Consider the following 27,710-nt stretch of genomic DNA (forward strand, 5'->3'; position numbering starts at 1 on the left):
TTAAAATTAGACCTGAAGGAAACCTCAAGAGGTCATCTAGTTCAATTTATTTTACAGATGAAACATAACTATGTTCTACCTCAGAAGTTATTAAACTAGATAGAGTTCAGGGGGTCCTTGAATTAGATGGGGAAAAAATTACATCTTTATTTTTAATAACCTCTAACTGAACTTAAAACAAAATGAAGGCCAATATTAAAAAAAAAAACAAGATGAGATTCCTACAGTGTAATAGGAAGCTGGGTTTGGGTTGTTTGTTGGGGTTTTTTTTTGCTGATTTTGGTATTGATTTGTTTTTAGATTTCATCTCGTAGGACTCATGCTTACTTAAACATTTTTTAAGAGTTATATTTGATCTTTGGTCCCACCAATCAGGGTATACTCCAAGTATCAATAAACCCTTATGTACATCAATATTTGCAAGGTGGCAATATTTTGCCAATAATATTAGTAGAAAACTACAAAATCATTCCATCATGTTTAATCAATTACCAATAAATAATATACAGTTGATATAGCTCAGCAGCAATTAAGGAGTCCAGTGATTCTAAACCTGGACATGGGCATGAACTCCCAATCCTGTACTAGGAAAAGATCCCTCTTGTATGGCTCCCATTTAATGTTCATGAAGCAAACAAAGGGTTACTCAATAATAGAAGGACAGGGTCAACCACAGGTATTTATAAGAAACTATTAAATCTAGCAAATGTGTTAAAAGAATAAAATCGAAATAGCACAAACCAAAATAAGGCTGGATCATGGTAGATCTCATTTTTGTTCTTCTCTTTTATGGTTTGTTTCTCTCTACAAGTCTACACTTCTGTTTCTGGAGTGAGCACTTGAGATAAAAACACATAGTTACATACTTTTCCCAGGTCCACCATTTAGATACTGTTACTTTCATGGGTTTACTTTACAGTATTTAGAAATAGTTTTATTTCCTTTTGACCTATCTTTTTTTTTTTGTTGTTGAATACTAATAATAAGAACTTTGTTTTCACTATCAAATAAAAGAATTTAACTAGGAAATTTTAGGTTTAAAAAAATTAAACAAAAGTAAATTTCAGTAAGACATGAAATTTATTCTTTAAAATTGACCAAGAAACCCATCGGTGGAGGCCATTACAGAAATGACCACCCTGAGCAAAGGGATACAGGGATATTTATAAGAAAAGGATAAGGGAATCATTACACCTTCTCAGAGGCCAGTCTATTAGTTGCACAATTGCTTGTCAAAGAATATCATCCTTATAAAATTATAATCTTGTCTAAAGGAGGAGGCATGGTTATCTTCTTCCTAGAATAATATATAACAAAATTTCTGGATTTCTAATCATCTGTCTTCCTAAGATTGTAATTTAATATATGGAGACATAACATTCCTTTTCTTACAATAGCAATATTGCTAGGGAGAAAAATGTAGCCGCCTCTAATATTTTCCCTACTCCAATTGTTTTTTTAACCAGGAATATGGTTTGAAAACTTATTAAACTTTGAAACGACAAATGATAATCTACAATATAGGCTAAATATTCCTAGAAAGCTTTCTACTCTTCTCATAGGCAAATTCTTCAGTTTAAGTGAGCAATCAAATAATTCAATAAAATGTCATTCCAAGTAGAATGTATCATTTACTTTATCAGTTAAGAGGAGTCCAAAACTAATGATTCTGTCTGTCAAAAGCACACACTGGTTATCCCTGGCCTATTTTTCCTTTGATTCATTCATTACTTAGGATTTCATTATAGGCTCTATTAAAAGGGACTTAGTCTAGTGGTGGTGGTGGTGGTGTTTCCTACTTGGACTCTTCAAGTTGGGTTCTAATAGCTGCCAATTAAGTTAACTCCAAGGTGCTATTATTATCTACTACACTTTCTAGATGAGGTACAGAGACGATGATTATGGTTATAGTGTAGAAAAGAGGGCTTGCAGTCACTCAGGGATAGAGCATTGGCCAAGATAGTGGTGACCATATATCTCCTTGGATCAGGCTACCTTGGAAGAACTAAGGGCTTGCCGACCTCAAGAACTAGCTGTATTTTAAAAAAAAAAAAAACACCTGTCAGGAATGAAAGGGTGAGGGAAAAGGGTGGAGGAAAAAGAGAATATAAATATCTATTCTTTCTACCTTCCAACTACATACAACAACAGCCCTCCCTATATGTGTTCCCTCTCTTCACTTGGGAATGCCAAATAGGTGTTCTCTCTGTAGGAATATAATTTCTGATTGCTTATATTCATTTATTTGGTATTTATAGGCTAGATTTTTTTTCTAAAACCTGGGACAATTTACTTTTTCTAGTTTTCATTTATGGTTTCTTGAAATATAACTCTGAAAAACCAGAATTTCTAAAAAAAATGGATTGTGACTCTAAAAGCTAAATATTCTTGAAATATCACTCTCAAAAAGTTTTTTTAAAAAGTTTAAAAGAGGCCAGTGACTCTAAAAGCTATTTTGTCCTGTGTAGTTTTCATTTATAATTTCTTGAAAGAGTTCTAAAAAAAAAGGTTAAAAAAATACTGGGTTTAAAGATGTCCAATGATCCTCTGTCCCAATCCATTTCAAATGGAGCTACTTGACTAGCCTTTAAACCCAAATTTCTCAGGCTTTCATTGAAATGGCCAATAATAGCCTTCAGTTCAAGTCTCTGGCTCCCTGTTTTAAGTTTTGTTGGCTTAAATGTGTGTTCCCCACTAGGATTAATATTTTTGTGATGGTAAATTAGGTCATCTTTTATCTCCATTCTTACCTAACTCTTACATTAAATGGCTCATACCGCTGGCAGAGGCAGGAAAAAAGACTTTATTTTAGAAAGGCTAAGGTCATCTTTGCCTAACCACTGGACTTTGGAAGTTGTGAAGTAGGTTTATATATGTTCCTCTATCTGTGAATCTTACTGCTTTAATAGATTTTTGGCTCCTTTTCCTAATCCAGTGCGTGCTTTGTCCCTATGACTAGTTTTGCTTAAGCTAACCTAATACAGCCTGATTTCCAGAATCTCCCAAATCCTCATTCTCAATCTTGTTTGTTAACCCTTTTCTAAGTTTAGGAGTTTTACTAAATATTTTTTTCTTTTATTTAGTCATTAATTTCTTCTTTTAGTTAAAATCTTCCCTCCTCTCCAACCTCTTTTTTCCCCTAAGAATTCTTCTTCTTTATTGTTTTCATTGATTCTCTTCCATTTCTGGTTTCTGATAGACAATTTGATTCTTTGTCTAAAACTTCACTTATTCCTTCTTTAATCTCATGTTCTTCTTGGAGTTAAAACACCATGTAGATTCATTGTCTTTATGGATCTTGCCTTTATTCCCTCCCCCCCATTTTTTCTCTTTACCTCACTTTTAGAAGCGATTCACCAGAAGTATTTAGAAGAAACATCACATTATGCTACAAATTTCCCAGTTCAGTGCTGCCCCAGACCCTTTTCATTACTTTCCTTGGTATTGGCTATACCCCATGATGATGATACTATTTAAAAACAAATATAAATTGTGTCTGCTTTTCATTCTCTAATAACAAATATGAATTTGCGTCTACAGTCACTGGATGGTGTTGGCATCCTGGAGATGAAAGATTCCTATACTTTAGCATAACTGATAATGCACAAAAATCCTGAGTTGGGAGGGGGCACTCCTCCTCCTAATAGAATTTCTGAGTGTACTTTCCACCCCTAGAGAACATGAGGCGCATACTGAGTTGAAATGTCTTCTTGACTCTCGATTCTCTCTCACCCCCCCACAGTCAGTTGTCAAATCTCACCCCATCTTGCTTGTTATCCTTTCTTATATAATCTTTCTCCCCTTCTCTCCTCTGACATTGCCATTACCCTAGTTCAGACCCCCAATTGCCTCAAACCTGGGCTATTGCAACACTCTGCTGTTTGGTCTTCCCTAACGTCCTCCACTCAGCTTTCAAACTAATTTCCCTAAAACACAGAACTGATCATGTTGCTCCCTATTCAATAAACTCTAGTAGTTCCCTATTCAGGAGCAAATATGAAATTCTGTCTGACTTTTAAAGCCCCTTATATCTTGGACCCCTATTTTATCCTTTCAGTTTTAGCACCTTACTCCTCTTCATGAACTCTTCAGTTTAGTGACACTGGTCTCCTTGCTGTCACACTCACAAGACACTCTATTGCCGGACTACACTTTTTTTTTGTTTCAGAGGATTTTTTCGTATTTACTTTATTTTTTTCTAACTACATGTAAAGATAGTTTTCTATATTCAGCTTTTGCAAGCTCTTGAGTTCCCCTTTTTTTCTACCAACCTCCCTTTCGACCCCCTTTCCTATGACAGTGAACAATTACATATAGCATGTACATGTACAATCATGTTTAACATGTTTCAATATTACTGACTGTGCATTTTTTTTTTTAGGTTTTTTGCAAGGTAAATAGTGTTAAGTGGCTTGCCCAAGGCCACACAACTAAGTAATTATTAAGTGTCTGAGACCGGATTTGAACCCAGGTACTCCTGACTTCAGGGCCAGTGCTTTATCCACTGCACCACCTAGCCGCCCCCTGACTGTGCATTTTTTACTGCTGTCTCCCATACTTGGTGCTCTCTCTTGCTCCTGTCTCTTAGTTTCCATGACTTCCTTCAGGCCTCAGATAAAATTCTACCTTCTGCAAAAAATCTTTCCTGATCTCCCTTAATGGTAGTGCCTTCCCACTAAGATTATCCACAATTCATTCTGTTTACATATTATTTATACAGCCATTTGACTGCTTCCTTCATTAGATTTTCTTTTTTCCTTTCTTTGCATCCCTAGTGCTTAGTACAATGCCTAGAACATAACTGATTTTTAAGAAATACCTGTTGATTTGACATTGGTCTTTTTATATTGTTTTGTTTTTAAATTTCAAATATGAAATTCTTTTTCTTGACTAGAGAAACTTACCATCACTGATTTTTTTTATCTAATAGGTTATTTCTGCTTTGAAAGCTATGAATTATGATTTTTCCCCCCTTCCTGATTTGTTTTATGATGGATTTCACTTCTTTTTTTGAATCATTTTGAACTTCTTGTTGTTTCACTGCAGGTTCTAGGCTTTTTCTGGCATTAGTTGATGTTCCTTTGTCATACTCATCCTTCCTTCTGGTTTTAGGATCATCTTTAGTTATTCATCTTCATGTGCTCTAAACTTTAAAAATGTGAATTATATCTCAAACTATATCCCTTCCCCACACAATCCCAGAGAGCCATCCCCCCCCTTTTTTTTGGCAAGGCAATGGAGTTAAGTGACTTGCCCAAGGTCATGCAGCTAGGTAATTAATAAGTATCTGAGGCTGGTTTTGAAATCAGGTCCTCCTGACTCCAGGGCTTGTGCTCTATTCACTGTGCCACCTAGTATAAAAAAAAACTAAACATCATATTAAAAAAGTCTGTAATTATATTTAGTTTTACACATCTATGGATCCTCCATTTCTACAAAGCAGTGGGAAGAGTTATCTTATTTCTTCTTTGTGGCCAAGCTTGGTCATTTCACTCCTAAAAAATGTAGTCCTGGTCACATTCTTGAGGAATTTTAATTTACATAATGTGGGAAAGCCCAACTTGCTATAAATCAATCTCAGTAATTTTGCTGTTCAAGTTTCTTGAGCTGTTTTTCAAGCTTTGAAAAATTTACTCTATGCATCATCAGGAACTGACCATTCAAATGAAAGACAGGTATGTCAAACTTATACCTATCATACCAAGCTGAATTTTCTGGAAGAGTGATGTCCACCTCTTGCAAAATAAACTGGAAGAAATAAAAAATGGGAGATTACAAAGAATGTCCTTTATGACTTATTGCATGACAGCCAGATACTACCTGGCATACATCTAATGCTGAGTAGTTTTTTTTTTATTTCATAGTTTGGTAATTATCCTTCATCTTCACATCAAGGTCAGTTTCACTCTTATCCAGTTACATTTTGGTTCACTCATTCTATATTCTTCAATAGGGCTAATAGCTTCCTGTCAAAACAAAATATGCCCTGAAGAGATGATCTCCTAAAAACCAGTTCAGAAATGTTTCTAAATGTACACTCAGGAAATGTGAAGATAAGTCATATGGTGACATCAAGGAAACAAAGATATAGGGTTTTTTGTTTAAAAGCAATAATATTGCTCCTGCCAGTTCACTTTAGAGTTATAGGACAGGAAAATTAGTACCCTTAAATTTAATGAACTTTTCAAAAAATCAGCATTAAAATACATAAAAAACCAAAGAAAATTAAGGAGGGGATTATTTAATTTCCTTTCTCAAGGAAAGAAATTTATATAAAATATACATTAAAACAGTACTATATTTTATAAACATTACCTTGTTTTTTAATGGCTTGAGGACTTCTTTTGCTTCATCACAAAGTGGACACGGATCCTGGAATAGATGAAAAAACTGAAGCTGTTAAACAAAAAATTCAGTCCTCTTCTCCTTATGCCATGCTGCCTTACATAGTTATCCTTTCTATTCTATGTTCAGCTACTAAAATTTATATATGGTCCCTCTTTCATTACCCACCCCCAGTGTTCCTTATCTATTATCTGGCCACTGACCCCAGATGGCTCTAGAGGAGAAAGTGAGGCTGGTGACTTAAGCACAATACCCCTTCACTCAAATTCAATTCATGCTTCACCTTCCTGATGTAATGTTCCTCCTCAAGAATGAAGAACAAATAACAAAAATCTCCTTACAATTTGTTGTTGTTCCTGTTGGCTTTTCCAAGGTAATGGGGATGTGATCTGTCCAAGGTCACACAGCTAGTAAGTATCAAATGTCTGAGGCCAGATTTAAATTCAGGTCTTCCTGACTGCAGGGCTGGAGTTGCCCCCAACAATCTTCTTACTAAAGAAATTTTCGTGAGATCAGTTTTTTCTATTTTTCATTCTTTTGATTTTTTTCTTAATATTTCTTTCTCTCTCAAGAAATCATCAATTTCTGATTTGGTCCATTGTAATTTTTTTTTATTTTTTACAAGGCAAATGGGGTTAAATGGCTTGCCCAAGGCCACACAGCTAAGTAATTATTGTCTGAGGCTGGATTTGAACTCAGGTACTCCTGACTCCAGGGCCGGTGCTCTATCCACTGTGCACCTAGCCAGCTGCCCCTGTTCACTGTAATTTTCAAGGAATTCATTACTAATATAAGTAAGCTGTTTTTCTAGTAAGCTGTTAATTCTGCCAAGTCTTTTCTTTGGTGTTAACATTTTTTTCTTCTAATTCTCTCCTCTACAGCTCTCATTTCTTCACAATATGATTACTAAAAGATTTTATCATTTCTTCCAGGATTTATGGTTTATTCTGGAACAAGGTCAAAGACACACACACACACACATACATACAGAGATATGGGTTGGTTGCTCCTTTTTTGCTGCATTCATATCCTTAAGCTCTATTTGCATTGTTTCTGCCACTAATAATAATTGCCCTAGTCCTGTCCTATCCTGTACAAAGTTCTGCATGGCTCAACTTAATCCCTGAAAATGACCCACTATGGTTCCTCCTTGGACTTGCTGATCCCGACTGATACTGGTGAACTCCCTCAATCTATATTGGAATAATTGTGGGAGAAAATTGGGCTGTGCTGCTTTCTTATACTCTCTCATTTTTGTTAGTCTTTCTCCCCCCTCACTCCATTAAAAAAAAAAGTAAAAAGAGATAAAACTTGAACTGGAGTGTGAAATGGACAATAATTTCCAGGGAGAACCTAAATAAACACTTCAAAGATCTCATGAAAATAACCTGATATGATATTCCAAGAATAAATGTCATTCATAATCATTCAACTTCAAAGAGTGATTAATTTATACCAAAGTCTAGTGGAAAAATTTCAGATAGCCTTTTATTGAAAGCAGAGGTTACTGTCTATACATAGTATTACTTATTTTTAGACACCACATGTGTTCCTTTCTTTTTTATTTTATTATTTATTTTATTTATGATTATTATCAAGAATTTATTTTTAGGTCCTTTCCCATGACTTCACCCAACCCTAACGTAAAATAAAAAATAAAAGCAAAACTGATCCAGCAATACTAATACAAGGTCTATACCACAAAGAGATGAAAAAGGGAAAGGAACTATAATGTACAAAAAAAGATTTATGGCAGCTATTTTTGAGGTGACAAAGAATGAAAACTATAGGCATGCTCATCAGTTGGGTAAATGACTGAACAAAATTTTGATATATGAATGTGATGGACATAAGAAATGATGATAGGCATGCGTTTAGAGAAATTAGTGAAGGCTTGTATGAATTGATACTGTTAGGAATTGCTCTGATACTTGTAGTTGTCCTTCCCAAGTCAAAAAATCTTTGGTTATAAGAACAGATGGGAAGAAAGGCACCAGTGGGTCAATAGCCCTGTAATAGGCAGCTGATAACACATAGGAAGGATGATTCAGGCTACTAAGGGTTTCTATTTGGCTCTAACTACAGTAATCTGCATAAAGCTGTTGAAAACACCAATACAGACACTGATCCCAAGAGTCCATGATTTCCCTTCTCTCCAGGTTCTCACTATAATGATCTAAATGGGGAAGGGACTTTATTCAATACCTCTGTCTTGGATAGGGATGGAGTACCCTATGGCACTAATGATGAATTTTTCATAGTTTTATTAGCATTCTCAAATGCTGACCATCATTTTTTTTTTAAACTAACTCCAGGAGTCACAGTTCAAATCCCCCTCCTGGAGAAGCTATCATCTTTCTCCATCACTTAAAAAGGTGGGGGGGGGGGCCTCTGTGCCCATTTGTATTGACAGCAATATTTGCTCAGGCCACATAGCAGGTGGCACCTAAGAAGCTACCAGCTCTTCAATCTATATCTCTAAAGTTGCATGGAAGAAGAGACCCAGAATTAAAAGTCTAAAACTGTTCTAGTGGGACTTTACCTAAAGGGTAGGTTCTATTATCCTTGAGGCAGCCTGGTAATAGGGTATGGCAAGTTGTGTGTGTGTATGTAGGGATTGGGGCGGAAAACAAGTCTATCAAACCTATATCCTTTAGAAACTTTACCATCTCCCTTGAAGATCCCTACTGGTTAGCTGGCTGAAGGCAATAGAAAGAAAAATTCTATTCAAAGTCACACTTAGCAAATTCCTTACAAAGAAACTGTTGAGTCCCACTTCTGGACTCCCTCAATCTTCCCCAGGGGAGCACTGCAGGGGCAGGAGACAAGGATGACAAAGGAGACAAGTACTCCGACAAGTACTCCATCAAGACCTCCAAGTACTCCCAGTGCTCTATTTATTCACCAAAACACCAGTGCCCAAATACCTTTCCAGTCTCTATCCACTCTCCCACTTCTGTGGCACTTAGTAAGATAAGACGCTGGTGTTCAAGGACACCAGGTGAAGATAATTCACAATGCTCCCATACACAACAATTCCCAACAAGAAACTATATGAAAACAACCACAAAACACTTTTTTTGGTTTTTTTTTAGGTTTTTGCAAGGCAAATGGAGTTAAGTGGCTTGCCCAGGGCTACACAGCTAGGTAATTATTAAGTGTCTGAGGTCGGATTTGAATTCAGATACTCCTGCCCCCAGGGCCAGTTGTTTATCCACTGAGCCACCTAGCCACCCCCCCACAAAATACTTTTTAAAGAACAAGGAACAGACCTAAATAAGTTAAGAAATATTCATTCCTCATGATTTGGCTGACAATAAAATAAAAGTGATAATACTTCCCAAATTAATTACCTAATTCAGTCTTATGCCAAACTATCAAACTATTACTTTGATAGGCACAGGACTTTGATAAGAGCTAGAAAAAAATAACAAAATTCACACTGAGAAGAGAGCCTAGAAATACAATATGTCAAATTATATTATAAAACAGTTATCATTAAAACTATTAGGTACCGGATAAAACATAGAAAAGCTGGACACTGGAATAGATTAAGTAGATGATATAGAGGAGCAAAGCTATCTACAACTAATGAACTTACTATCTGACAAAAACTATAGGGAAAATTAGAGAACAGTCTGGCACAAATTAAGTTTAGATCAAAATCTCATGAACTTATTCATTTGGAATTAAGGAACATGAAATAATATGAGCAAGAAAATAATGCTCCTAATATATGACTGGCAAAATACCATGTGACCTTGGGCAAGTCACTTAACCCTGATTACCTTGCAACCAGGGCCATCTCCAGTTGTCTTGATTCATAACTGGCCATAGGACCCAAATAGCTCTGTAGGAGAAAGTGGGATGGGTGACTTAGCACAGCCCCCCCTCACTTAAATCCATTTCATGTGCTTGTCATGGCACCACCTCTCTAAAGTCATGGTCTTCTTCGAGAACAAAGGACAGATATCATCAACCTAAAACCTCAGAATGGCAAAAATTTACTCCACTCCTTACTCCCTAACTTTTCAATCTTGAATGTATCTATATTTTCTCTAATAATATCTCTATTAAAATGCTAAATGATTAGTTCTTTACCTTTGTGAACAGGGTCAGCACTGGAAGGATTTTCTTGGAGGCACAACTTCTGAACAATAATCCAAAGGTAAGTTGGACTCGTACTTTGTTGCACCATAACCAAATCATCTTGACTCTATTAAAATAAAAACAAATCAATAAAGCTATGTTTTCTATAAATTACTCTTTATAACTGTGAACTGTAAGCAACAATAAAGACAGGAAGACAAGAAGCAAAAAAGTTAACATCTCAGATGCTTAAGGCATTTCAAGGCCCATTGAAAAACCTCTAATATGCTTCTACGTTTATGGTGTTCCAAGAACAAGTGGAATGAGGGAAAAGATGACTCACTTATGATAATGTGGCATGAAATGAGCAGAAACAGGAAAATAAATTTGATTATAATAGCTACACTAGTAAAATGATCGATTTTGAAAGTTTTAAGTCTTATTTGTTTTATATAATGTTACTTTAATAGCAATCTGCTTTAAGTAGACTTCTTTTCTGCAGATTCTCCTCAATTAGATCCCTAAGCATAATAACTTAACTCTCCCCATGAAAGGCAAAAAAAAACAAAAACAAAAAAAAACTTCAACTTTAATTGTGTATGACGAGAAAGGATAATGATCACTGTTGGAAGGGCTGTAGAAAATCTGGGACACTATTACATTGTTGGTGGAGATTTGGAACTACGCCCAAAGGGCAACAAAAATGAGCATACCCTTTGACCCAGCAATACCACTACTGGGTCTATACCCTGAAGAGATGATGAAGGGTAAAAACATCACTTGTGCAAAAATATTCATTAGCATCCCTGTTTGTGATGGCAAAGAATTAGAAATCAAGTAAATGTCCTTCAGTTGGGGAATGGCTTAGCAAACTGTGGTATAAGTATGTCCTGGAACACTATTGTTCTATTAGAAACCAGGAGGGATGGGAATTCAGGGAAGTCTGGAGGGATTTGCATGAACTGATGCTGAGTGAGATGAACAGAACCAGAAAAACACTGTACACCCTCACAGCAACATGGAGGTGATGTTCAACCTTGAAGGACTTGCTCATTCCATCAGTACAACAATTGGGTACAATTTGGGACTGTCTGCAGTGAAGAATACCATCTGTTTCCAGATAAAGAGCCATGGAGTTTGAACAAAGTTCAAGGACTATTCCCTTTAATTTAGAAAAAACCAAATATCTTATTGTCTGATCTTGTTATCTCTTATACTTTTTGTTTTTTCTTTAAGGATATGATTTCTCTCTCATCACATTTAATTTGGATCAATGTACAACATGGAAACAAATTAAAGATTGACAGACTGCTTTCTGTGGGGTGGGGGTGGGAAGCAAGATTGGGGGAAAAATTATAAAACTCAAATAAAATATTTAATTAAAAAAAAGAAAAAATTCCACATTCTAAAAAAAAAAAAAAAAACGTTAACTGGGGCAAGCACAAAATTATCCACTAGCATTCCCTAGGGGCTGGGCTAGCTTTTCCTAAGATCATATTCCATGAAGACTAGTCTATACATAAATGCTAAACTAACATAAACGTATCATGAAATTTCAACTAGAAACACGCAGCAAGAACCAAAGTATTAACCATAGCATTTTTACAGCACTAGGTCTTTGAAGATGCTTTAATCCTGTCATTTTCCTTGATATTTGTTTATTGAAGGCTTTGTCCTTATAAAAATAAAAATAAAATATTTTCTTAAAATGAATGTACAATCTTTTTAAAATTTTTTTTAGGTTTTTTTTTTTGCAAGGCAAATGGGGTTAAGTGGCTTGGCTAAAGCCACACAGCTAGGTAATTATCAAGTGTCTGACACCGGATTTGAACCGAGGTACTCCTGACTACAAGGCCGGTGCTTTATCCACTGTGCCACCTAGCCACCCCACAAGTTTACTTAAGATAGGACTCACTTATGATTTATTTACAAAATAGATGATTTCTTGGGGGAGGGAGGAGGGTGATGGAGAGGAAGGGTTTGATTCATTTAAACACTGACTCTACCCCATTTATCTTCAAAATATGTACAACTCTGTGGGAAAAAAAGCTCTGGCTAAATTATAAATACTGTTTCTTTATCAATATTTTACAAAGTAAGAGTAATTTAAGTGTAGTGTAGGATCTGAGGTTATTCTTTAATACTAGCAGATTGGATTCCCAAGATCAATTGGCTATTTTCCCTTTAGTGGTCTTGTATATTGGAGTGGTCTGACATATTGGAGATATCTGCCTAATATTAGATATCTGGTGTGGCTCTGAAAAATCTATGATTGAGCATAAATTGAGTATATCCTTAAATGCTCAATCATAGATTTTTCAGCGATTTTGGCAATAACTTTAGACTTACATACTAATGACATGCTAATATTTCTCCCAAGAAATTTGATATCACCTCAGTCACCGGGAAAAGAACTAAATCTACAGAATCAAAGAATCTGAGCCTGAATACAACTCTGTGACTCACTATTTATGAAACCCTGGGCAATTAATTTAACTTTCTAGCTTTCAATTTACTTAAATATAAAATGAGAGGCTGGATTACCAGATTTAGATATATGATCCTCCCTGTTGCCTAAAAGTAAAGTCAAGGAAGAATATGCTAGTGGACAGTACACTAAGAGATAAAAGTAATTAAATCACAATTACAATGAACTATGACAAATATAATTTTTAAATTAAATTAAAAACAACTCTGGTTTATTTTCATCTATATTTAATATAACATAAGTTAAAATTTTAAATCTCTAGCGATAGAAACAGGACTGAAGTTTTTAAAAATCTAAATGCTTCTAAAAAACTTTCACAAGAATAAATGAATTAGTATGGAAAGAGATTAGGGGAAAAAATTCATATTTTACTTTTTTATATTCCCCACTTAAATGTTGTTGACCCAAGTGTGATGAGTTATCAAATGAAGGTATGAGAAGAAACAGCACTTTGCATATATTTATTCAAGAATACTCAGGTTCTTTATTTATAATGAGGCACACACCAGATATCTAATTTCCAATCAATTAAGGCTTCATCAAAGTAGAAAGTAAAAAATCATCCTCCTACCTATTGTTTTTTCCCTATAATGCTTTTTTTGTTGATTTCTAAGGGGGGGGAGAGTTAATAATGACTTACCTGTGACAGATGATCTGTAGCTGTCAAAATACAAGTTGAAGTCAGCTTCCACTAAAATAATGGCTAAAGAAGTTTCTAGTTTACTTTAAAAAAGTTCAGAAACAACCTCAATTAAAAGTCCATCAGCTAATCAATCAGAGATATTATAAATAAAGCAACATTTTTCATTTAGAATTTTAGTTAAAGCTAGGTTAGGCATGTCTGAATACATTTTTTTTAATACAGTCTATTCTCAAAGCAATATTGTCTAGTAGAAGAAAAACTGACAGTCTGATATAGATGAGGATTCTAGTGCTGGCTCTGCAGCTATCTGTGTAATCATGGGGAAGTTTTACTTCCTAATCTCTAAGATTTATTTTCATTTATTCATTTATTTGTTTGTTTGTTTTTTAGTTTTTGCAAGGCAATGGGGTTAAGTGGCTTGCCCTAGGCCACACAGCTAGGTAATTATTAAGTGTCTGAGGTCGGATTTGAACTCAGGTACTCCTGACTCCAGGGCTGGTGCTCTATCCACTTCGCCACCTAAGCCACCCCATTAAGATTTATTTTAATACTAAAACTCTTTGGTTCTAAGTGGTGACAAGACATAATTATGTCTTGGAGTAAAGGCCAGAATTAATACCTTGCTTGTATTCATTATACATTGTACCTCAGCATGCTTCTGTACTAAAAAAGGAAAAATAATGCTTCATGCTAAGGATAAAGAATTGAAAATAACAGTATTCTTAGAATGTGCATTTTAAAAGCAGCAGTTCAAACAACTGTACTGGGTGAGGATAGGAGTCCTTCTCTGGGGAGGACCAAATTAAGGTTCATTTCCATGGGACTGGCTTCCAAGTTGTTAGGTTTTTTTAAGTCCGAGCAATCCATTAAAGAGTGGAGTAACACTGGTGGAGGGAGAATCCCCTACTGATACAAATAAAAGATATTTGTGAATGAAATTAGAGACCCTTAAAGTACTGAAGGAGACTGGAGATGAAATATTTTAGTATATTAGATATTTCATCCTTAGAAAGAGTAATGGATTTGGCGTCTGAGGACTTTGAATTTAAATTCTCCTCTTCTATCCTTGAATGACTTCTCTTCTCCAGGAGCAGTCTTCTCTTCTATAAAATATGGGTATAAATCTAGAGCCCATGGGATCCTTTTCTATTGACTTAAAAAACCACAGGTTAACATTATCTGTCTTCTTATATTTTTATTATTTTGTTATTTCCCAGTCAATTACATCTTAATCTGTTTTAGGTAGCGCTTGGGAGTTGATGACTTCTAAGGACCCTTTCAGCCCTGAATGTTTGATGATTTTATTCATTCCACACAAAGATCAGTTAAAAGAAGAAAAGGTTGGGGCAGTAGGGAGCTGGGGAGAGATGGAAATCAAAGCTCTTTAGGGAAAGACAGAAACCCACCTTTAGAGTAATGTGAAAGTAAAATCGGTTTATTAGTCTTAACTTGATTAACTTAACTCAGCCCCTCTGAAACAACTATTTAGGTTGGGTTTTAGAAGGTAGTCTAGATGGAAGAATAGAAGAGCAAGGGTACTCAGACTCAACTCTCATTCCTATGCTTTATTTTTTCTTTGATGGGGATGGGGTTGTTTTTTTTTTTGTCTCTTTGAGAGGGCTAGACCAATTTAAAAAGCTAATTTTAGTAACTGTTTCAGAATCCTGCCAACCTCCTTATATCTTTACTGGTGAGTGTCTTTGCATGGGCACTTACTTGGCAGACTGGTGTATATGAAATGATAAGGAATAACAGCATCTCCTCTGGATTGTCACTCATATGTATTTGGAAATTTAAGTCTCAACTGTCACACTTTGCAGAAAGATCATTGCTTCTAAGGGGAGTGCTCAGTCATGCTCAAATAACAGCAGACATCTGAGAAGAAGTCAGAAGCATAACGATACATTTCCTGTATACTCACTCCTGGAACTCAAAAGATTAAAAGTCTAAATTTGTTCTAATGTTTTTTAATGATAAAGGCAATGGCACATGATGAATAAAATGAAATGGGGCAACCAGGTGGCAAGATGGAGAGAATGTTAGGCTTGGGAATCAGAAAGAATTAAATGATTACCTTAGGTATTTAATGTTTGTATAATCCAGAACAAATCATTTAACTTCTCAGTTTTTTTTCCCCCACTGTAAAATGCGGTTAAAAGCACCTATTTTATAGGGTTGTTGTGAGGATCAAATAAGCTGTTTGTTAAAGCAAATCTTTAAACTGTTATATAAATGCCAGTTGTTGTTATTATTATTATCTCCCCCTCCTCTGGTACTCCATCCCCCCATTACACTAGAATACTGAATGTGCAGCTGTACCAAAGCCTGAGCAGGCTATTCCTATTTCAGATTAAATAACAATGCTCAGTACAATTACAGTGTAATGGCTAAAAAACTGTAATTGGTTTCCATCATATGGTAGAACAGAGTTTAAAAAGCACTTATATTCTTTCATCCCCCCACACACTACACTACACTACACACACACACACACACACACACACACACGAATGAAATCAGGATCTGACTCTGAGGAGTGAAATCAAAGACACAGAGAATGATACTAACTTTACATTAGCTTCCAAAACCAGACTAATCCATTCATTTGAAGAAGCGTAGACTACTTAATGCCACCAAGGAAAATAGGCAATTCCATTAAAATATTTTAACCATAGCACAAATTTATTTAGTAAATTATTTGTATGTTTCTATATCTCCAAAACAGTTTTTTGCAATTCCCCAACCACTCATGTGAGCTGTATTTTACCACTTTTTTTTTGCTAAATTCAACCCATACTATTAAAATTAAACAAGCATCTCCATAACTACTAGATAGAGATGGAAAGATCTGAATATTGTAGCCTTCACTTTACATCACTCTCTCCTTTGACTTCACTACCTTTTATTATATGAATATAAACAAAGGACTTGGGTCTTTGCATGCTAAACCCAGAAATGCCAAAGACTTGTAATGCAAAAACAACCTTGCTACTAAGAAACCATAAACTCAGGACTGGGAGAAACAGTCATTGTTCATCTTGGCCATCTTGCCACTAATCAGAATCAAATTTAAAACTCTACCAGTCATCTAAGAATCTATCCAGGGATATGCTGTTGGCAGCTCACCAGAGTCAACTGCCAAAATTTCAGTGTGCACTTGGGTTCTATCTATGGTAAAACAGAGTTTAAAATCCACTTATATTCCTTCATTTCCCCCACACACAAAGACAAATGCTACAAAATGGCAAATGCTACAAATCTGGGCTTTATTTTAGTGAATGTTTAGTCTTAAAGTGATAAAGAAAATTCTAATAATGCAAATTAAATTTAAAAGTGTGTCATGAGTAAGTTGTTCCCCTCCCTTCCCCATCCAGTTGTTAAACATTTTCAAAAATCTAGAGGAAATTCTACATCCTACCTTTGTACACTACTCAACGTGCAATGTATTCAATAACATTTTAGAATTGAAGGGATCTTAGAAATCACTGAATCTACCTTTTAGGTCTTATGACCAATCAGATGGGAATACTACCATCTTCTATGATTTTTACAACTTCTCAAACCTCTCCACAACAGAAAATATACACTAAAGATAAGACAAGTTTATCTATCTCTATGGTCTAGAATATCAGGAATCCAAAAGAAAGGTAAAACTCCCTGAAATAATACTTGATGCTCACTTATTCAGACCTCTTCCCCAAATGCAGACAGTAGCAAGGTTTCCCTAGTTACCCTGACAAGACTCTGACACCCATTATTTGTCAAAAAAATTTATTGAGGAAATTACTCTTAGCACTGTAGCAATATTCTGTAAAAGAATTTGCAGAGCAGCAGACATCATATCCCAACAAGTACACATTCATAAAATAGAAAAAGAGAATTAATGAACAGAATAGGTATTTTTAAAAATTCATAAAAAATCTAGCTAACAAAGAAACAAACCCCAAATAAACCCAAATGAGGAAATATTAAAAATTAGAAGAGAAAGTTGTAAGGGGAAAACATAAAACCCATAAATAAAACTAAAAGTTAGTTCTTAAAAAAAAACACTAATGGAATGGATAAACCCTTAGCTAATCTCATTAAAGACTGCATAAAATTAAATCAATAAAATAGCAAATAAGTAAGGTGAAACCACAGGAATACTACATGAAATAAAAATAATCAAAACCTATTATGCACATTTATATGATCACAATATGGAGAATACAAAAGAAATAGAAGAATACCTTCAAAAACAATACTTACACTTAGAACTTCAACTATAGGTCTTAAATAACCCAATCTCAGAAAAGGAAATAGAATTAGCTGGGAAGGAACTATGAAAGGAAAAAACCCTTGGTCCTGATGGATTAAGAAAAGTGTATTAACCTCACATCTTTCTGTACTGTATCAATCAAGTTGGAACAAACTCATATTTTCTTTTTTTTATTCTCATTTTGTACAAATTTTTTTTACATTAATAAAATATTCTTGTTTAAGAGTAAACGAAATACCCCCCCATAAATATAGACTTGCTTGAGCGATAAAGTAAAGGGGAGAGAAAAAAATTAAAATTAAGAAAAAATAATAGTAATAATTGTAGGTATGGCCAGGTGGCGCAATGGACAAAGCACCAGCCCTGGAGCCACAAGCACCGGAGCCCACATCCAGCCCCGTAGACCCAACAATCACCCAGCCATGTGACATGCAAGCCACCCGATCCCCACTGCAAAAACCAAAAAGAAGAAAAAAAAAAAAGACCCAAAATAAAATAAAATAAAATAGTAATAATAGTAGGGGTGGCTGGGTGGCAGACAGAGCATTGGCCCTTGAGCCAGGAGCACCCGGATCCAAATCCGGCCTCAGAAACCCAATGATCACCCTGCTATGTGTCTCCAGGCAGGCCACCCAACCCCATTTTCCCTGAACGCTCCCCCAAATAATAATAATAAAAAATGTGCTTCAGTGTTGTTCCAACACCAACATCTCTGTCATGGGTAAATCACATTCTTTATGGTAAGTCCATCGCAAAAGTTACTTCCACATTTTTCCACCATTGCCATTGCTGATCACAACTCCCTCCTTTTGTATTTCTCCACTACCATGTACTATATTTTCTCTCTCCTTTCACTCTGACTCTGCTGTAGGGTCGCTGAGTGGTGCAGCAGACAGATCCCTGGTCCTGGGGCCAAGAGGCCCTGAGCCCCCATACCACCCCTTAGGCCTAGCATCCACCTGGCCCTATGGTCCTGGACAGGCCTTCCAATCCCAGCCCCTTGCAAGAAGTAAAAAAGAAAATGTGTTATATCTGACCACTCTCCCCCCATGGTCCATCCTCTCCTCCTTTATTCACATCCCCACCCCTTCCCCCTGCTCCCCCCTCCTTCTTACTCCAGATGCCTATTCCCCATTGAGTATATATGCTGTTTCCTCTCCTAGCCATCTCTGATGAGAGCGAAGGTTCCCTCATTCCCCCTTGCCTCCCCCCCTTCCATATCATTGCAATAGCTCATTGTGATAAAGAAAAATCTTATTATATGAAATATCTTGGCCTATTCCCCCTCTCCTTTTTCTTTCTCCCATTACATTTCCCTTTTTTTTCTATTGACTCCATTTTTACACCATATTTTATCTTCGAATTCAGCTTCCTCCTGTGCTTCAAGTATAAAAGCTCCCTCTACCTGCTCTATTAACTGAGAAGGTTCATATGAGTATTATCAGTGTCATTTTTCTATGCAGGAATACATGCAGTTCAGCCTCATTAAGTCCCTCATATTTCCCCCCCTCTCCTCCAATCTCCATGCTTCACCTGAGTCCTGTATCTGAAGATCAAACCTTCTGTTCAGCTCTGGCCATTCCTATGAGCTTCCAATGTAGTTGCTGCTAAGTCCTGTGTGATCCTGACTGCAGCTCCACGATATTTGAACTCTGTCCTTCTGGCTGCTTGTAATATTTTCTTTTTGACTTGGGAGTTCTGGAACTTGGCTATAATATTCCTAGGGGTTGGTTTTCTGGGATCTCTTTCTTGGGGGGATCAGTGGATTCTCTCCATTTCTATTTTGCCCTCTGCTTCTAGAATATCAGGGCAATTTTCCTGTAGTAATTCTTTGAAAATGATGTCAAGGCTCTTTTCCTGATCATGACTTTCAGGTATTCCAATAATTTTTAAATTATCTTTCCTAAGTCTGTTTTACATATCAGTTGTTTTTTCAATGAGATATTTCACATTTTCTTCTAATTTTTCATTTTTTTGGTTTTGAAGTACTGATTCCTGATTTCTGGTAAATTCATCAATCTCCCTGAATTCTATTCTTTGTCTGAAGGATTTGCTCTCCTCAGAGAGTTTTCTTATCTCTTTTTCCATCTGGCCAATTTTGCTTTTTAAAGCATTCTTCTCCTCAATAACTCTTTGAACTGTGTTATCCACTTGACCTAAGCTGGGTTTTAGCATGTTATTGTCTTCAGGATTTTTTTGGATTTCCTTATCTAAGCTACTGACTCCATTTTCATGTTTTTCCTGCAGCTCTCTCATTTCTTTTCCCACTTTTTCTTCTAACTCCCTCATTTGATTTTCAGTCTTTTTTGAGCTCTGTCATAGCCTGAGGCCAATTTCTGTTTTTCTTGGAGTCTTTAGATGCAGGAGCTTGTGCTTCCTCATCTTCAGACTGAGTATTTTGATCCTTCTTGGGCTCATTTGCAAAATATTTCTCAATGGTGTTCCTTTTTTTTCTGCTTGCTCATTTTCCCCACCTGGGCCTGGTTTTGGGGTGATTCCTGAGCTTTTGGGACACTCCCACAAGGGTCTCAGTATGTGAGGCTCTGTCCTCCCTCCTGGTGTGTGAATGAACATATGCACCCCCCCTCTGCCATGGGGCTGAGGTGGGGGGGGGGGCCCTGCTGTTCTATGAGGGGCCTAGACAGGATCTGAATCAGGATCTGAATGTGGTCAGAGCCCCAGAGTCCTGTTCCAGAGGCAGAGGACAGAACTCTGCAGTCTCTCTTCACTCCCCTCCCTCAGCTCAATGGGCTCATGCCCTGGGGGCTCCAGCTTCTGTTTCCGAATCTAGGCTGCATGCTGTGTGCCCTGAGGCTGGGCTCCATGTGCTCCCTCTGGCAGAGGTCCCCTGCTGTTCCCCCACTTTGTGCCCGGTGCTCCTTGGGGTGCAGCTCAGGAGACTCCCCCGCTGCTGTGAGCTGGGGCTCCCAGCACCCTGGGGCTGCCTTGGGGAGGCTGAAGTTCTTTCGCTCTGGCGGGCCACCCCTCTGGTGGGCCACCCCTCCGACCCTGGGGAGCAGAACCTTTCTGATCTTTTCCAGGTTTCCTTGAGTAGGAGAACTGCCTCGCTGGGTTCCTTTGAGGGTTAGAGTCCTTAGTTTATAAGTTTTATCAGAGAGCGCCTAAGACTCAATTCTTTCTTGTCTCCATCTTGGCTCCGCCCCCAAACTCACATTTTCAAAACAAGCATTTCAACAAAACTAATCATACATTCAACAAACTGCTGTATCTCTCAGCAATCATAATGACCCTACTTCATAATAAATAGGATTCTGTTTAAGAAATGTTCTTTGACCTATTCAGTAAAGCTTAATCACACCCTGTCTTGTATTAGAGTTCTTTGTTCATTTTTTATGGGTGACACTTGGCTATTAGTTCCTTGAGGGAATTCAAGTCTTTTATATCTCTCTCTCTCTTTTTCCTTCAGTAAGAGAAATAGAGAAGTAAGGTTGAGGGCAGTGCTAGGTGGTATTTTTCCAGAAAAGGCTCTCATTTTTATCTCATTCCTGTGGCAACATCCATTTTGCATCGGCTTAGGGAAAGAATGTTATCTTCCGTTATATAATAATATATCTATATGAAATCCTAGATTCTGATATAGAGAACCTTACCCAGATCTAAAATTTTCTAGTCTACATACTAGAATAAATTGTAGAGGCACTATTAATTCATTCAATAAACATCTATGTATCAAACTTCCAAGATTAGAGTCTATCAACTTTAAGGACACATCCCTTCTTTATTCAATGAATTCAATACCAATGTCACCTTTTTCTCTTCCTCAGCTCAGCTTAAATATTCTCAAATGTACACATTGAAGGGGAACTTCAATATACATATTAATACATCCTCAAGCACCTAACCTCACAGTCATATAAACTGACACTCCCTCAAAAACCCTAATGGCACTTTCAACTTACTCATTTCCCATGACCTTCTCCACCCTACTTCAGTCACACACTAAAATGGTCAACCTTGATTTTGTGAATCCCTGCAAATGTGCCACTTCCAAGATCATGATATTACAATCTATTGTCATTCCACTTTTTTAGCTGCCTTGCAATCTGATGATGCCTGGTCTTTGTCCATACCATGATCTTCAACTCATAGGTATTTTCATTCTTTCCTCAGCCATCACCCCTACATTAGTTATATTCTCCTAACTTCCACATCTTGACTGCTTCAGTTCAAATTTAGACTGTCCTCTTTTCTTGAGTCTCTGACCCCTTTATTATTATTTTTTAATTAATCAATTAATTCTTTTCACATTACTACAATAGTCTTGTTGTAAAAATAAACATAATCCTCCCTCCCCCCCAAAGGTAGAAAAACTTCAAGAAAAATAAAGTAAGAGGAAAAAAGTATCCTTCGGTCTGTATTCAGATAATATCAGCACTGCTATGGGACAGGCAACATTCTTTATCACAAGTCTATCAGAGAAATTGCTTCAATATTTTTTCCCACAGTTGCTATTGCCAGCTGCATTTCCCTTCATCCTCTATGTCCCCACCTCCATTTATTCTATTCTCCTTTTACCCTATGCCTTCTCAAAAGTATGTTGCATCTGACTACCCTCTCCCATGATCTTCCCTCTTTTCTATCACATGCAACCCCCCCTTCCCTCCTCCTGACTCCTTTCCCCCATCTCTTTCCTCTCCTATTTTTCTTTAGGGTAAGGTAGATTTCTACCCTCAATTGAAAGCGTATGTTATTTCCTCTTCTGAAGAGATTGAAGGTTCTCTCATTCCCCCTCATCTTCCCCCCTTCCACTCCATTGCACAAACTTTTTCTTGCTTCTTTTATGTGAAATAATTTAGCCCATTCTACCTCTCCTTTTTCTTTCTTCCTGCCCACTAACTCCATCTTATATTATACCTTCATATTCAACTCCCTCCTGTGCCTTCCAACTGCCCTAACAGATGAGAAGGTTCATATGCGTTATCAGTATCTTTTTCCCATGCAGGAATACACACTTTAAATCCCTCATAATTTGCCTTTCCCTGTCCATTTCTATGCTTCACCTGAGTCCTGTACTTGAAGAACAAACTTTCTGTTCAGCTCTAGTTTCAATAGCAAAGTCTAAAATTCTCCTATTTCATAGAAAGTCCATCTTTGGGTAGTTGATTCTTGGTTGTAATGCAAACTCTTTTTTGCTTTTCAGAATATCATATTCCAAGCCCTTTGAGTCCTTAATGTCGAAGCTGTTAAATCTTGTGTTACCCTGACTGTTGCTCCACGATATTTGAATTGTTTCTTTCTGGTTGCTTGTAATATTTTCTCCTTGACTTGGGAGTTCTGGAATTTGGCTATAATATTCCTAGGAATTTTTATTTGGGGATTTCTTTCAGGAGGTGTTTAGTGAATTCCCTCAATTTCTATTTTATTCTCTGCTTCTAGGATATCAGGGCAATTTTCCTGGAGAATTTCTTGAAAAATGAAGTCTAAGCTCTTTTTTTCTGGTCATGAATTTCAAGTAGCCCAATAATTTTTAAATGATCTCTCCTGGATCAGTTTTCCAGGTCAGTTGTTTTTCCAATAAGATATTTCACATTTTCTTCTTGTTTCTCATTCTTTTGGTTTTACTTTATTTTTTCCTTGATTTCTTACGTCATCAGCTTCTTTTAGTTCCACTCTACATTTTAGAGTTTTGGGATCTTCTCTTCCAACTACCAATTCTGCTTTTTTAAGGCGGTATTCTCCTCATGGACCTTTTGGACAGTTATTTCTATTTGATCTAAACTGGTTTTTAAGTGTTATTTTCTTCAGTATTATCTGTATCTCCTTCACCAAGCTACTAACTTGGCTCTCATGATTTTCCTGCATTGCTCTCATTTCTCTTCCCAATTTTTCTTCTACCTCCCTTACTAGATTTTCAAAATCTTTTTTGAGCTCTTCCATAGCCTGAGACCAATTCATATTTTTCTTGGAAGTTTTCGATGCAGAAGCTTTAATTTTGTTATCTTCCAAGTGTGTATTTTGATCCTCCATGGGACCAAGTAATGCCTATGGTAAGATTTTTTTCTTCTATTATTTGCTTATTTCCCCAGCCTATGACTTGTTTTTAACTCTTTGTTAAAGGTAGACTGCTTCCAGAGTGGATGATGCATTGTCCTAAGTTTTTGTAGCTATTTTCAGGGACCACTTTCCCCCCCACCTCAATTCCTTCAAGGTCTTATGGTGAGCTCTGACTGTTCTGGACTGTACTCTGGTCTTCAAACACTCCATCTGCCCAGAACAGTGAGGAGGGTCCCTGCTCTGCTAGGGCAAGTAAAACTCCTTTTGTTGAGACTGGGATCTGAGTAAGGGCAAAGCAACAGAGTCCTGCCTCAGAGACAGCAAAGAGACTTCTGCAGTCTTTCCCGACCTCCTTACTGTGTGTGGCTGAATGCTCTGGAAGCAGCTGCTGATTAGTTACCTGCTGGGTGGTTCCCCAGTTACGTTCCCAGTTCCTGGAGCTGTGTTGGTATTGAGATCTGCGCTAGATTAGGCTCCTCACTCTGGTGAGGCAGTTTTCCTCACTGACCTTTCCAACTGTCCTTGACAATTCCTGGGCTGAGAGGGCTGAAGACTACCACTGCTGCCACAAACCCAGGTGCCCCCAGGGACACAGGTGCTCCCCGCTGTTCCTGGTGCAGTCCTAAGTTGCACTGTGGCCCTTTCCCACCTGATGTAATAGACCTGTCCCTTGGATCTTCCAAGATGTCTTGGCCTGAAAATTGTTTCACTCAGTCTTTCTGTGAGTTCTGCCACTCTAGAATTTGGTTAGAGACATTATTTAAAGGCATTTGGAGTATTCTGGGGGAGAGCTGCCTTCACTCCATCCTCTTGGCTCTGCCCCTCAGATCCTTTATTGTGATCAGCCTTGATCATTTCAATCACCTTTGTTTCTACAAATATACTTCCTGCTAATCAAAGCAAGAGAAAATCATGAAACTGTGCTGACTGGGTCCACCATAAATTTATGCCACATAACCTACAGCAAGACAACCCCACACTTCCTGATTAACTCATTTCATGTTCCAGGTGGCCAGAGACCACATTTGGCTACCTTTGATCTTCTTCTTCTTTTGTCTCCCTTCACCCTCACCCCCATTGCCATTACTGAAGTCACAGACTTCTTCCAATACCACCTGTTTCCTGAGGTCCTCCCAGATTTCCCCCATTTCTCAGAGAACTTTCTATTTTGTCTATAAATACATTCCAATTGGTTTGGGGGCATTTACCCACAACATCCCCTTCTCAGTCTCAGCCAGACTGGAAACTTCCTGTGGGGTAGACTCCTAAGGATCTCCTGTTCTTACCATAGCACCTCATACATCAATAGGGCTGGGTGTGTCACCCTCTAACTCTGCTATTGAGTTGGCCAAGAGTTCTTTACTCAAGTTCAATGACATCTGTACTTAACTATGAGCATGCTGCTATCAGGTCTCCTAGCTGGCTTCTTCAAGGAACATGGTGTGCCTATTCTAGTATACAGGTTAAAAAATTTTGAACATCTAGGTAAGGGTTCTCCATATCAAAAGAGGATTTTATGTAGGATTTCACAATCCAGTCTGGTAGAAGAGATAGGATTTGATTCTTTCGGCAATGGGAAACCAGTGGAGAACAAAGAGAGGAGAGGCCTGGGCAGGGATTTGTGTTGGGGTGATTCATTTCATTGGAAGATCGAGAAGGTCATAGGGTTCTGGATTAGAGCACATTGAGGATGGAGAGAGGAAAGATAATCCAAGATGACTGGGCAGGGTAAAGTCAGAGAAAATTCTGGTGGAGGTCTCTAGCAGTCCTGACATGTAAATCAGTCAAATTACCTGGGTATAGGAGCAAAAGACTAATCAAACCATCTAGTAACTGGTTCCCTCTCACACCTGGCCACATCATCAGCGGCACAGCCACCACGTAGTTTTATCCAGTCAAGCATTCAGACCATCACCAGAAGTCCTGTTTCCTATTAAATCAGGTCATGGGTGATACAGGTTCTGGAAAAGATACTGAGAAGGATATTTCCTATAAAAAACACTCCCCTCCCTGTAATCATCATAACGTGCATGTCATTCATTTGATATCATGGTCTTCTTCTATCATGAAGGACAACAACAACAACTCACCCCACCTATGGTAATAGTTTTTCACCCTTTCTTAAACTTCCCATGGAGCCTACTTGACCCAATTTCATCTGAAAATGTTGTCTTTTATTTTACTGAAAAAATCCTGGGGGCAGCTAGGCGGCACAGTAGATAGAGTACTGGCCTTGGAGTCAGGAGTACCTGAGTTCAAATGCGACTCCAGACACTTAATAATTACCTATCTGTATGGCCTTGGGCAAGCCACTTAACCCCATAGCCTTCCAAAAATAAACAAAGTAAAATAAAAAAAAAATCCTGGCCATTCAACCAGAGGTCCCTCTTCTTTCCCACAAACATCTCACATCATTAAGTTGCCTTCTACCCCTATTTCACATCATGAAATGGACATATTGCTGACCAAGGCAAATTTCTCTAAAAACATAAGTGACCCCATTCTATTCCATCTTTTCTAGCAGTTTTGTATCTCTCTCAACTCTATTCTCCAAATATCTTCATTTTTTTCCTGTCTACTGGCTGCTTCCCCATTGCCTACATTGTGCTTGTCTCTCCATCCTAATCAAAAAAACCCTCATTGATCCATCAATTCCTGCTAAGTGCTGTCCTATTTTTCTCCTTTCTTTTATGGCTAAACTCTTTGTAAAGAAAAAAAAAATCTACAATAGGGACTTTGACTTCCTTTCCTCTCACTTTCTTCTTAACTCTCTATAGTCTGGCTTCTGGTTTATCATTCAATAGAAACTACTCTGTCTAGAAGTTATTAAGGATTTCTTAACTGCCAAATCAAATGGTCTTCTTTTAAACTTAATCCTCATCCTTATTGACCTTCCTATAGCTTCCAACACTGTCAAACACCCTGTTCCTGACAATCTCTTCTCTTTTTTTTCCATGTTAAAGCCACTTAATATGTTTTCATAGTTTATTTTGTAAAACTGTTTAGATAAAATATTGAACATTTTCATAATTACTTAATAGTTTGTGATTCAAACTATGCAATTTCATCTTTATTAAAAACACCAATTAACATAACTATTTTGTTATAAAAACTATTGTACAATTTCAATTTTATTAGGGAAAATAATTATCACAATTCTCAGAAAGCCTCTGAAGTGGGTACATTCACAGGGAATAGGCTAAAACCCAATGTTTACAATGCTTCCTTTGACAACTCAGACAACCTTGTTAACATAAATGGTACTTGTCATGCTTATTGCTTAAATTAAAATTCTCACACACTCAAATGTTTGAGAAATAGTGAACAGGAGTGCCTATCATGGCTAATTTAGCACAAATTTCTAAATGATAGGTTTTGTTGTTTGTTTTTAACTCAAGGACAGTGGTTTAACCATATCTGTTTTGATTCATGATCTAGATAAGGAACTTGAAAGGGGGACTTAGACTACAATAATGTAAACAAAAACAATTGAACTCCAATACCATCCCTGCAAAACAGATAAGAGTAATTATTTTGATGAAAAAATTGGATCTCTCTAGCCAAAGATAGGGTATTGATTTCACAAAAATATATACCTGAAATGACAAAAAACAATTCTGGTATACTTATTCCATACTTTACTGATCTAGAATGTGAAAAAAAAAGTCTGCAATAAACACAAATGTATTAAACTCACAGCAGATACACAAATGCAATTCAACAAAGGCTTTTACCATAGTTAAATCACACTTACAATAATGTTAATCTTCTGAGTTTCTGATTTAATGAACTCATAATATTAATGGCCTTTCTTAAGGGGAAAAAAGTGATAACTTTCTTGGATTTGGTTTTTCTTTGCATTTCTTTTTCAA

At 37.0% G+C, this 27,710-nt stretch overlaps 1 protein-coding gene across 11 annotated transcripts in view; it reads right to left on the bottom strand.

The window, feature by feature from the left end:
• CXH5orf63 (chromosome X C5orf63 homolog) overlaps positions 1-27,710 on the bottom strand; it is a 45,866-nt gene that overhangs the window by 12,569 nt on the left and 5,587 nt on the right. For 5 of the 11 annotated variants that reach the window (XM_074204411.1, XM_074204413.1, XM_074204403.1 and 2 more), the window contains 3 exons: positions 10,447-10,561; positions 6,316-6,372; positions 4,701-5,748 (listed from right to left, as the gene is read on the bottom strand). In XM_074204411.1, coding sequence (XP_074060512.1) covers positions 5,578-5,748; positions 6,316-6,372; positions 10,447-10,554 — 336 coding nt within the window. In that variant the 5' untranslated portion in view covers positions 10,555-10,561 and the 3' untranslated portion in view covers positions 4,701-5,577. Of the gene's footprint in view, positions 1-4,700; positions 5,749-6,315; positions 6,373-10,446; positions 10,562-13,562; positions 13,646-15,281; positions 15,441-27,710 lie in introns of those variants that run through there. The other 6 variants (XM_074204412.1, XM_074204407.1, XM_074204405.1 and 3 more) reach the window with 4 other exon arrangements.

This window comes from Macrotis lagotis, chromosome X (genome assembly GCF_037893015.1).
Source record: "Macrotis lagotis isolate mMagLag1 chromosome X, bilby.v1.9.chrom.fasta, whole genome shotgun sequence".
NCBI lineage: Eukaryota > Metazoa > Chordata > Mammalia > Peramelemorphia > Peramelidae > Macrotis > Macrotis lagotis.